This window comes from Anabrus simplex, chromosome 3 (assembly GCF_040414725.1).
Source record: "Anabrus simplex isolate iqAnaSimp1 chromosome 3, ASM4041472v1, whole genome shotgun sequence".
In the NCBI taxonomy this organism is placed as follows: Eukaryota; Metazoa; Arthropoda; class Insecta; order Orthoptera; family Tettigoniidae; genus Anabrus; species Anabrus simplex.
In genome coordinates, this window is record NC_090267.1 from 223011014 (window position 1) to 223024872 (window position 13859).

General features: G+C 36.7%; 1 protein-coding gene across 1 annotated transcript in view; it reads right to left on the reverse strand.

The window, feature by feature from the left end:
- Window positions 1-13859, reverse strand: part of htt (huntingtin) — a 900697-nt gene that overhangs the window by 619578 nt on the left and 267260 nt on the right. Inside the window, exon 10 of the mRNA XM_067142878.2 lies at window positions 4419-4656. Coding sequence (XP_066998979.2) covers window positions 4419-4656 — 238 coding nt within the window. The remainder of the gene's footprint in view (window positions 1-4418; window positions 4657-13859) is intronic.

Consider the following 13859-nt stretch of genomic DNA (forward strand, 5'->3'; position numbering starts at 1 on the left):
GAGGAAAGTGGTGAAAGAAAAGAAGACAGCCTGGCAAGAATGGAACCGAGATCAAACAGAAGAAAGCAAAAGGAAGTATCTCAACAGCAAATGGAGATGTAAAAAGGTGGTAGGAGAAGAAAAGAAGAGTTGGGAAGAATTTACACAAAAAATTGAAGCAGATGTAAGTGGCAGTAAAAGGATGCAGTATGGACTTATAAGAAGTAAAAGGACAAAAAGAGTTACCACAAAGCTGGTGAAAAAAGGAAGATGGGGAACACACCCAGAAGAGATAAAGAGAAAATGGAATGAGTATTTTGATAAGCTATTAAATGTGAATCACTTTACAGGGGAGATAGAAGCAATACAGTGTGAAGACTCAACAACAGAGGATGATACAATAATGCGGGAGGAAAACCAACAGGGATGGATGAAATCAGTGTGGAAATGATAAAGGCTGCTGGACCTGTTGGTGTGCAATGGTTGCACCGACTACTGAAGAGTATGCGGAAACACAAATGTGTACCGGAAGACTGGAAAAAAGGGATAATAATACCAGTGTTTAAGAAAGGGGACAAGAAAGTTTGTGGTAACTTTAGAGGAATCACACTTATAATGCAGGTAGTTAAAATACTGGAAAGGATATTATTAAGAATGAGAAGAAAGATTGAAGGAGAATTACAAGAGGAACACTATGGCTTCAGGAGTAGAAGATCTACAGTGGACCCAATCTTTAGCAAGAGACGCCGATGGAAAAGTACTGAGAATATGGAAAGGATCTAGTCATGACTTTCATAGATATAGAAAAGGCATATGATAGTGTCTCCAGAGAGAAGGTCTGGGAAACCATGGTTAAAAAGAGACTCAGAAGAGAAATGTTAGAAATGGTGCACGCAATGAACAACAACTGTGTTAGCAGAGTACTGACCCCAGTTAGAAGGACAGAATGGTTTAGGAATAAGACTGGACTAACACAGGGGAGTGTGCTGTCATTTGTTTATTATGATCATGGACGAAATTGTAAAGGAAACAAGGAAGCCTATGGAGATAAAGAGATGAAGGTACTGCTATTTGCAGATGATGATGTGATCTGGGGAAAGAACAGCAAAGAAGTGCAACAACAACTAGATGTACCGAACTGTTTTAGAGAGAGTTTAATTCATCTGAAAGGTTCTCTAGGTGAGTTTTATCATTAATCTGTCATTAAATAATAGCTCACGAGTATTTATGTTTGTATTTTTTATCCTTAAAAATGGAAATATTTCTGTTATTATGAGTCCCTATATTTTTTTTTCAGATTTGTTAGGTTATGGGTAAGAAAAATGCTCTTTCACCAAGAAAAGTATGGACTGTAAAGTTATTAATGGAAAAAAAGAAAACAGTATTGTCAGCATAATAGCAGATAGGTTACAAATTTCTCAAAAATCTGTGAGCCGCGAAACGATAACAATCTCAGTCCTGCTCGATGAGGGAAGTGTGAACACATGAGCGACCCCAGAACTCAATGCAAAGTTGTCCAGCAAGGCAAGCGCTACCAGCCAAGATTTAAAGGTCTCTGGAGAAGTATGGAGTCGATGTTTGCACCACCACAGTTCACAGAAGGCTTATTAGCGCAGGGCTTCCAGCACGTCACCCACGCAAGAAAGCAAAATTACCCCTGCAACGGCTTCAAGGAGACTTAATTGGGCTGAAGAAGTCCGAAATCAGTTTCAAGAAGATTAAAGCAAGGTAAATACACTTTATTAAAACCAATTAAGGATCTGTATGTGAAAAATCCTTTTAAAATATAATTTTTTAATTTCAACACCAATCTAGCAAAAAGGCATGGTGAAACTTTCTTCTGTTTAGTACTGTTTATATGAGCATTTAGCATCTGAAATCATGGGCTTATCATTAACAAAATTGTCTCTTTTCAAGTCTGTTTTTCTAATGAGTCTATATTCTCCATTTGTAAAGAAAGTAGCCTATAAGTATGAAGAACAACTGAAGAAGAATTTTCTGAGGTCCGTATGGCGCAAACTATTATTTATTATCTATTATGATGTGGAGTGTCCACCTTTATATTGTGGAAGGTACAATGAACCAAATTCAATACAGGAAAGTTCTGGAAAAAAAGCTTCTATCCCAGGTTAATTACCCATTTCTTAACTGAAAGAAATATAAAACATTGCAATGGCCAAGGAATAGCCCAGACATGAACCCTATTACAGGGCCATCGTCAAGAGGAAGAGTAACATTACAATGAAGTTGCAACATTGAGAAGCTGATCAAAATATGGTATCACCGAGCTCGATAGCTGCAGTCGCTTAAGTGCGGCCGGTATCCGGTATTCGAGAGATAGTGGGTTTGAACCCCACTGTCGGCAGCCCTGAAGATTGTTTTCTGTGGTTTCCCATTTTCAAGCCAGGCAAATGCTGGGGCTGTACCTTAATTAAGGCCACGGCCGCTTCCTTTCCGTTCCTAGACCTTTCCTGTCCCCTCGTGCAACATAAAGCAACTTGAAAAAAAAAAAAAAAAAAAGCATCATGATGATGATATCATAAACTCATGCTCAAGACTGATATGCCAAGGCATGTTGAACTGCTCACCAAAAAGAAAGGCATGCACAGAAAATACTAATGTACTGTTCAATTGGTGAAAAGTTCTCTTAGACCTTAAAAAGTGTTAATTTTAGGAAAAAATCATCTTCGAGTCTAGTAATTTTCACACCTCTGTAGAATAACTAATGATGGAAGAAGCAAGGAGGACATAAAATGCAGACTAGCACAAGCAAGGAAGGCCTTTATTAAGAGAAGAAATTTGCTCACTTCAAACATTGATATAAGAATAGGAAAGATGTTATTGAAGACTTTCGTTTGGAGTGCAGCACTGTATGGAAGTGAAACATACAGAATAACTAGCTCAGAAAGAAATAGAAGTTTTCAAAATGTGGTGTTAAAAAAAGAATTCTGAAGGTGAGATGGGTAGATTGAATGATGAATGAAGAGATACGAATAGCATTATTAAGAGGAGAACGATTTGGCAAAATTTGACCAGAAGAAGAGAGAGAATGATAGGACACATCTTAAGACACCCGGGGCTTGTTCAGTTGGTTTTTGAGGGAAGTGTAGGTGGGTAAAAACAGCAGGGGTAGCCCAAGGTATGAATATTGAAAACAGATTAGAGTAGATGTAGAATGTAATAGTTACATAGAAATGAAAAGGCTGCACAGGACAGAGTGGCACGGAAAGCTCATCAAAACTGTCTACGGACTAATGATGAAAAACAACAACAACAAGTAGAATGTTAAGATGAAAGCCCCTCCCTTATAGTGACTTCAGTTACTATACTTCCTAACTTCCAGATATTAAATTTTGAACATAAAGGTTTTTACACTGCTAAACAATTTTCATCAATTTAACAAAGTGTGATTTGATAGAACCTGATGATGTTCTTTCAAGAACAAAACATGTCTCTTTGTTGGACTAGCAAGGAGAGAGGAAACACTATTGGAACAATTCATTAAGATAAAAAATCTCAGAAATATATAAGTTCTTTAACATATTAGTATGAAGAGAATTTAATCTTAAATATTTATATATATCTACAAAGTATTCATTTTAAAAAATGTATGATTTTATAGAATCTGATGATGTTCTTTCAAGAATGAAACTTTTTTTTTTTACAGGTATGGTAAAGTATTATAAGTGTTCAACAGACTGAAAAGCTTTAAAGTAACGTTAACTGAGTTGACACCGACGAGTTTGGCTTCCTTCTTAACAAAATGCTGATTTTTCTGTAGATCATTTTTGTCCACTGCCACTAACAAAATGCTGATTTTTCTGTAGATCATTTTTGTCCACTGCCACTCAATCTTTATTGTTTTTACATTTACTCAACATCTTATTTTATTTAATGTTTTTCTTCACTTTAACAAAATGAATGCTTGCCCTTCACTACTTAAATGTGCGACAAAAGCAGGCAACAGAAGTAATAATCGGTGCAAACAAATCATTACTGTATCACAGGTAATAGAACAGAAACTGAGCATATAAGCTGAAAATATGCATTCATCAAAGAATGTTAAGCTTGCACTTAAAGGTTGTAGACAAATGTTACTATCTTGTCATCTTTTCACAAACAATTTTCTGACAGTTGAGTCTCCAATGTATGAAAACCTTTTCTCAATGTTTGTGGGAGAAATGGATAATTCAAAGGGTATTTCAATTTCATGAAGTCCGTAATAATCAGTACGGCTTCCACATGCTGTAGCACATTTGAGAAAACTAGAAACTATGCAAAATCCATAAAAGTTGTCATCTATGTTCATTCCACGAAAATACAGAACAATTCTCAAAATTCTTCACTAAAACAAAGAAGAAAGAATAGAATTAATATAATGATAAAAAAAAAGAATATAACAGCATGGAATTGTATGGACCATCAGACTTATACATCACCTTCTAAACTATCTTCTCCAAGTACTTTGTTACGATCAAGGTACAACAGAAACACACTGGGCATGAGTCGTACGATGGCTGCAATGCAACCAAGAGCTAAGGCCTTGATGCTTACACGCACATTGCGATCAGGCATGACATGACCAGCACAACCGGTGAGTAGAAATGCAGATGCCAAGTGACGAGCACAATAGACCAATGGTACATCCGAATCAGTAAAGGAGCCAATGTCGCATACCTGTACAGGAAATTTATAAAAAAAATATGTCATTCTTCCCAATAAAATCTGTTAAGAGAATATTTGAAATAATACTGGAACTGAATTCTTTCAATATAACTACCTTGTATAATAACAACAACAAAAATACATTCATGTATAAAATAAATAATGGCAGTAGTTTAATGTCTAGGTTACTAATGAGATTAATGAGATGATCTTGAAAATGGGCAGTTTACAAACGACTATGTCCCACAGATTGACATGAACATACAACGTGATTCCAAAGTCCAGCTCCATACAAGAATTCTCTACTAGTGCAGTAGAAACAGAAAAAAGAAAGGCGGGAAAGTTGCTGGACATTTGGGACTATTTATTCTACTGTAATGTGCTTGCAAAATTTGCAAATCCTACTCGGGCCATGCACCTGGTCTCCAACCCTCAACCCCACAAATTAGCAAAATACTCATAGAACATCTGACAACTTTACATGGTGTTCTCTATGACAGGTGACATACAGTATATGCAGCGATGTACTAAAAATAACACCACCACTATTATAATCGACTATACTTATAATGTACACTGACTGAGCAAATGTCATGGGATAGCGGAGCACTGATGCGCAGGTGTGTTGTCTGCGCACCACATGCCCCTTGTGCCAGCGGCAGTTGTATAGGAGACCTTGTGAGCAGTGGCTGTGCATGTGACAGGTGCAACATGGAACATCATCGTGAGCTGACACCGAACGGGGTATGGTGGTCGGTGCCCGACGGATGGGAAGTGCGATTTCCGAAGCGGTGCGGGAATTCGGCTTCACACGATCAACTATGTCCAGGGTGTATCGTGAATGGTTGAATGTGGGTGTCACCGTCCACAGCAGACAAACGACTGGCCATCCAGCCACCCTCGATGACCGTGACCGGCGACATCTGAGACGGATTGTCAATAGTGACAGACGGGCAACCATGCAACAAATCACAGCTCAATTCAACACAGGCCATGCTAGACACGTCTCCCAGCAGACAATCCATAGAAACATGGGTTCTATGGGGTATGGGAGCCGGCGCCGCACACGGGTGCCACTGTTAACCCAACGTCATCGGGCACGACGACGCACATTTGTCGCCAGTCACCAGGAATGGACACTGGAACAATGGCGTAACGTGATATGGTCGGACAAATCACGATTTGAACTGCACCATGCCGATGGGAGGCACCGTGTATGGCGCAGACCACATGAAGCGATGGATCCCACCTGCCTCGAAAGTGTGGTCCAGGGTGCTGGTGTCTCTGATATGGTCTGGGGTGCATTTGTCTGGTACGGAATGGGCCCCCTAGTTGTTCTGGAAGAGACGTTGAATGGTACGCAGTATGTTGAGCTGCTCGGAGACCATCTCCACCCATTTTTGGCCTTCCAGCGCCCAGACGGTTCTGCGGTGTTTCAAGATGATAACGCGCCGCCACATTGCTCCCACGTCACCCCGGAATGGTTCCAGGAACATGCAGCGGAGGTCCAACGACTGCCATGGCCACGCAGGAGCTCCCAGGAACCCTATCGAGCATATCTGGGATGTTCTGGAACGCAGGCTCCGTGCCATGAATCCTGCATCCGCGAACAGACCAGCATTGGCGGCCGCTCTGCAAACGATTTGGTGTCCGCTGCATCCAGAGGACTACCAGGGACTTGTTGACTCACTTCCACGGCGTCTTACTGCAGTTCGCAGGGCCAGTGGAGGCCCCATACGCTATTAGGTGACTATCCCATGACATTTGCTATGTCAGTGCATATTTTTTCACTCAACGCAAGTACAATAACACTTCAATATATTCAACATTACCCCTGTTTTACACTTTTCAAGGGATGCAAAGAATACTGGTGTAAAGAGGAGGAAAGTCTACATCATGGGAAACAACGTTTGTATGTAAAAATGCTCTGGAAAAGAAGGGAAATGTTACAAAAATGGATATTATTAATTTATAGAGCATTTCAATCTTAATCCTATTACTTGGCCCAAATAAAAGTCCAATGCAAATGAAATGTTGATATTACACTGCCTTTGTAATTATGGACATCTACTGATCAGGAGAAGGTAGTGGTAGGTAGTTAAAATATTGTTAATACATTTGTTCAATCTGGTTATCTTTCTTTAGTAATTGAATTCACTGATGGGACTCTTGGATGAAGTTTGTTCTGCAACCAACTCCTACACACACTTCTTTTCCCTGCAGTTATCATAGCATCATCCACCCAAAGAATGAGTTTGGTAGTGCAGTTTGACTGGAACATTCTCCATACATCGGGAAGCAGGCCACCACCTGCATCATAAGGAATAAAATTCCCTGCACCAGGCTCTTTGTACAAAGTGACTTAAAGGAGTATATAATCACTAAATCCAAATCCATAGGGTGCACATTGCTTATACAGTTACCAGGCAGAAATTCTAACTGCACGTTCCTCAAATAAACATCCATGGAATGTTCAGAACAATGGTTGATGATGATCTTTCTATTTTGCACACCCATTTTTTGCATCCAGAGAAGCCAACTGCTGTCAGAAAAAGATCTAAGATCATCCAAATTTTACAGTTGGCATCATGGGCAGTTGGTAATGATTACACACACTTGAGTTTTTTTTTTTTTTTAAGATTTTCCTATCACAAAGGGGGTGGAGCTTCTCACAGTCATCAGCATTGGCTCCTAACATCATTGAGAGCTCCATTTTGCTATGTTTTCTACCATGGCATTTATCTCCGTTGAATGCCAAAGTCTTGATGTAAAGTAAAAGTCTTGATGGGCAACACACTGAAAATCAGTCCAGTTCCATCTAGGTTAAAACGGGTAATGGGTTCGTATTTGTTGGTCAGCTTTTGAAATCATCCACTGATCCACTCTTCCACAGCTTCATCACTAACCGCATTTGATTACCCCTCAAACAATATTATAGATCATATTAAGGCTTTCTCTAAATTGGTCGATCCAGCCATTGGAAGCGCTGAAATTTACAATGCCAAGAACGTTCGTCACTTTACGCACATTTTCCCTTAAAAGCGCACCAGCAATTGGAATGCCTGCGGCTCTCGAAGTTTTAAACCTACTTTTTAGTATATTTTCCAAATCTTCGTATTTGGAAAGTGACTCAAATTTCTTTTTTTTTTCTTAGTTTCATCTGCATTCTGAAGCACTTGTTCATATACTTCATCTGTTTTTTGCCATTGTATTCAGCGTGCATACAGAGAGCTGCAACTTGTGTGCCAGTGCAACAATGACCAAAATTTGAACCTTCTCTTCCATAGTGAAAGTTTTCCTTACCTTCCTTTTTTCCCCACATTATTAGTCAGAAAGGCAAACACTAACAATAAAGAAAGATAAACAAACAATGTGGCAAATGACTGACTGCTCAATTCAGATCAAAACAAACACATAACAAATAACAAAAATACTGTATAATATGTGTCATTGAATAATCCATGCACCCTAATTTTAGGAGAGAATTTAAAGAAAAGAAAATTGTCTTCACCTTGTTTTATTTGCAAGAAATTAATCCTATTTTATCTTGGCCTACTCCAAAAATTTACTATTTTCTCTGCTACACAGAGAAACCTTGAAACACAGATGTGTTTTTAGGCTTAGAAGACAAAATAATTTTCTCTTCCTTCTGCAAAGTTCAGAATTTAAATTAACGTTTTCCCATTAAAATTATTCGCTATTGTTTTGTTTACAGTCTCCCTTTAAAGGTCTAATAGATCCAAAAACATGCCTTGCCATCCACCGAAATGGCGTTGTTTGTTCTTCTATCCATATGACGTACACTGGTTGCTTGGTTATGGTGTCAGTTTTTTGTCCACGCAAATATCAAATAGTTCCCAGCCCACAAACACATCCGTGTTAATATAAATTTGTTGGATATACAACCCACCCATCAGAATTGTTATGCAGTTTACAAAAATTTGTTGAGTGGCAACCTGCTCATCAGAATTGTCATGCAGTTTGCGAAGCTTTGCCTGATATTTGTAATCAGCTAGTTTGACCCATCAGATGTCATGAAGTGTGTGCTGTCTGGTTTGGCTATCATGCGATGATTATTCAAAGAGTTATAGGTTAGTTGCAACACCATTTTAGTTTGATTTTTTCCATTCTTGAACAACCTGACATGGTGTAAATGACAGGAAGCTTAAAATGTTGCAAACGTAAATTTGAAGATTTTAATATATTGTGAGCACAGGAAATCTGAAGAGATCAAGAAAATTTTTTAGTAAACAACTTGAATATGGGAACATAAAAGCGAGGTAATAATGTACACAATAATTTAAAATCGATCTGCAAAGCAGTATCAATATGGTACAACTGATCTACAATCTAACTCAACATTTGAAAGAAGATTCCACCTTCCAATACTTATTAACTAACCTATGAATTATTGCATATGGTTAGCTTAATGTCCTTTTTGCCTATATTAGTATACTAGCAAGATACCCATGTTTTGCTACGGTTTTAAACTGAAAGTTATGATTCGAAGTTTAATATTTTGGAGAGTCCACTGTCAGCTGAGCCTGTAAAATATGCCCTTAGTTCGTATGTCAAACGGTTTTGGAGGAATGAATAATTTTGTTTCCAGAGCTAACCTCATTTAACACTTTAGGGGTGAAATGTTTAAAAATATTTCCTACTTCACAACTAGGAATTAAAATATATACCACTATTTGGAACTTTGTCTTCATACGTTAAACCATTTCAGAGGAAGGAATGAATATATTTGTTTTTGGATCTTAACCCCAATTATTACATTGAGGAGTTAAATTTGTTTCAAACCTTCTGTTATTTAACACGTAGGATATCATCTGAATTTTTATCTTCGTAATTCACACAGTTTCATATAAAAACATATTTCTGTCTTCTTTCCTTACCCCCCAATAAAAACCCCTTAGGGGTGTATTGTTTTAGGTTCACTTCTTATTTGTATCCTCATAAAAAAAATTCAACTCCTTTCACACAACCCTTAAGTTGATTCCTCCGCAAAAACAACTCTATTACTTTTAAAGGAAGATTCTAAATATCAATTTTCGTGTCTGTAGCATACTTCATTTTTAAGATATAAGTATCCTTATACAAAGAATTCAACCCATTTTTGAATTCATTTATCCACCACCTCAATTTCATTTTCCGGAAACAAAAGAACACAAGTTTCTTTATTTTTAAAGACGATTCCAAATACCAATTTTCACGCCTGTAATATCTTCAGTATTTGATATATAAGTATCCACATATAAAGAATTCAACACTTTCTTCATTTTTTTCACCCACCCTAACCCCTTACATAGATTTTCTGAAAACGAAAAACAGTCTACATGTTTCTTTATTTTAAAAAAGATTCCAAATACAAATTTTCATGTCTGTAACATCTTCAGTTTTTGATATATAAGTATCCACATAAAAATAATTTAACCCCTTTTTCAGTCCTTTTTTCAACCGCCTCAAACCCACCCACCCACCCACCCACCCACCCACCCCTTAACTGGGCACTAAATTCTCCACATGCGTAACCTGCCGTGGGTACTTTTTCCTCACTTTGTGATATTTAAATATTTCCTTCATAAATGTGTACACAATTAGTTTAATCTAATACGATAGTAATTATTATTCTTCAATAATGTGATACTAACATTATGTACATTATTTACATTGTTATGAATCAAAATGTGTTACTAACATTATTTACATTGTTCTGAATCAGGATGATTATAGGTTTTGTAGATCGTTATCTGTGTGATACAGATGGAAACAAGGTGTTACACACAAAGCCCTTTCACAGTCAGGACACCAGTATGATGTTTCCTCCGCTTCTAAAAATGTCGAAATACCCGCACAATCAAGCCGATCTACTTTACGTTTGGAAGCCATGCTTTGCGACATAAATGGCTGCGCGGGAACCTCGTGCAAGGCGCCAAAATAAATGCACTTCACGAAGCTGTGACAGCTCTAAAAAACAATACACAGCGTGATCTCGTGGAAAACATATCAACTAATGCGATAGATTCCATGGACACGCCGTATGCCTTCACCGTCAAGATATATACGCGATAAATTTTACAATTGACTAATGCCGTCATACCCAATGTAGAAGCCCAGCACGAAAATGTCTAAAGACGTCATACCCACTTAAGGGATTAAGTGGATCTTCCCTAAATAAAAATATAAGTTTTCCTTTATTTTTAACGGAGATTCCAAATACCAATTTTCATGTCTTTAACATCTTCAGTTTCTGAGATACCAGTATCCTGATAAAAATAATTCAACACATTTTTCAGTCCTTTTTACCCCCCTCCCCAAGTGGAATTTTTTTTTTTTCAAAAACAAAAATATATGTGTTACTTTACTTTTAAAAGATTGAAAACAGCAATGTCCACATCTGTAACATGTTACATTTTTTAGATGTGTTGTAGATACACTTATTTTAAAAATTCACCCCATTTGTCACTCCTGCCCCCCCCCCCCTCAGCTTATATATTTTCCAAAAACAAAAAAGTGTTAATTTTTAAAGGAGTTTCCAAATACCAATTTTCATGACTGTAACATTTTCAGTTTTTGGAATATAAGTATCCTCATAAAAGGTATTCAACCACTTTTTCACTTTTCTTCACCCCCTTTAAGAGGATTTTCTGGAAACAAAAACAAATACACATCTCCTTATTCTTAAAGGAGATTCTAAATACCAATTTTCACGTCTTTAAGCAGTTAGTTTTTTGAGATAAAGATACACTATTTTAAAAATTCGCCTCAGTTTTCACCCCCCTTAGCGATGGAATATCCAAAAATCCTCCATTAGTGGGCACCTACATTGTAATATAAATGTATCCCCAAAATTTAATTTCTTTATGAACAGTAGTTTTGACTCGGTGAAGATGAATCAGTCAGTCAGTCACGACATGTTATTTTATATATATATATATATATAGATGTTTCGTTCCATTTTCGGAACATCTTCAGCTAAAAAAAAAATGTACATTACGAAAATAGGTTCAACAAAATTGATTAAAACAATGGATGATGTAAAAATAGCTTAAAAATATTTCTGTTCAACACTGATAAAAAGTAGAGAAAAACACTTTTAAAAGCCATAGTGATGCTAGGTCCATGACGAGTTATGTCTATTGAAGAGACGTTTTATTTTACAGTGACAAAGGAAAGTTACTTTTTCAAAAAAACGTTTTATTAGAAGACAAGCAGAATATTTTAGTGATAAAAGTGCTGGAAACATTTTTTACAACATCTGTTCAAATGAATAGATTTAAAAAAATTTAAAATAGGCTAACCATAAGCAGATCCATTTCCCTCTCATTTCACCACCCCGTTCAACCATCCACACTGACTTTAATTTTTTTCAAATTTTAAATTCACGTAGATTTTAAGAAAAACAAGGTACCCGTTTGAGATGTTCTTAAAAAGGTAAATACTTAGTGTTTTCAACTAAGCAATGTAATACAGCTGAAGATGTTCCAAAATAGAATGAAACATGTACTGTGTAGGATTAATTGATTTGCTTAATGCAAATATAAGTATCAAATAGGTGGAAATTTTTACAGTTATTGTTTCTTTTTAAATAGGATTTGATACGGGGAATGAAGCTGATTTCTTGCAAGTAAGTGGTATGTTCCGAGCTGCCAGTGGAGAGATGGCGTGGAATGACATTAGTAAACAAATAAGTTTGAGTGGTGTTTTTAAAAGTAGGAAAAGGCCACAATATGAAGATAAAGTTGGAATTCAAAAGAACAAATCGGGGCAAATATTCGTTTATAGGTAGGAGAGTTAGGGAATGGAATAATTTACCAAGGAAGATGTTCAATAAATTTCCAAATTCTTTGCAATCACTTAAAAAAAGACTAGGAAAACAACATATAGGAAATTTGCCACCTGGGAGACATCCCTACATGCAGATCAATGTTGACTGATTGATTGTAAGCACAAATGAACAAGGGAAGTGTATATGTACAAATTTAGAGAAGGTAGAAGTACTCAGTCAGCAGTATATAAAGAACATTGGTTACAAGGATAACGTCCAGGTAGAGGAAGTGACTAATATTAATGAAGTATTGAAATTTACTTACGATACCAAAGAAAAGCTAGGAGTGGAAGTAAGCAACCATGGGCTTAAGATAACAGCTCCAGCATTTTCCCTGTGTGAAAATAAGAAACCACGACAACCATCTTCAGGACTAATGACAGTGGGGGTTGAACCACTATCTCCCGAATACAGAATAATAGCTTTGTGACCCAAACCAAGCGGCCACTTGTTCAGTGATAAGATTTCTGGGCCCTGTTTCATAAACCATCTTTCACTTATATATATATATATATATATATATATACTGTATATATATTTTGTTATAGTTGAAAATGTCGCACCAACACAGATAGGTCTTATGGTGACGATACTAGTATTATTAGTAAGAAACCAATAATATTAACTAATAATATTAGTATTATGTTTCATAGTTATTAGCTAATAACATTAGAAATTAGCTTATGAGTCAAAATTATTAGTAGATATTCCTAATTATATTAGTAAATTGTTTCATAGACAACATAACTAATAAAAGTTACTCATATTATTAGGATTATTTCCATGAGTGTATTTTGACTTATAATTCATATTATTAGTGAAACCAAAGTGAGTGGTATTTTAATATTTTGGCATAAAATCATGAAGATAACTTAAATGGTCGACTCTGATTCAAACAGTGATAAGGAACAAGTGTAGGTTTTCACCGTTCAACAAATGTTACGTCAAAAACAGCCTGTACTGGCATGTAACAAACATATGAATACAATGGGAGATTTAGGTTAGATTACAGAACTTTTGAGTATTTGATTGATAGGATTGGTAATAGAACATTCCACTGCAAGGAATGAAGCATAACCTTAAAATGGCAGCTTCGCATTGCACTCCACTGGTTGGTAGTGATACACAGTGTTATTTTTTTTCTCTGGTGCAGTTCTGCTCAGACACTCCAGGTATCCTTTAAAATCTTGGCTTATATCACCAGTAAACCAAGATGATGGTGGTGACGATTATTGTTTTAAGAGGAAGTAGGCTACAAATAGGCAACCATCATATATAATAACACTAATCAGATAGAAAAATTGATAGGATCCAACATTTTGAAAAATGAAGATTTCGGCCAAAGAAAAAGAAGGGCTACGTAGGGCGTGAAAATGAAGGACTC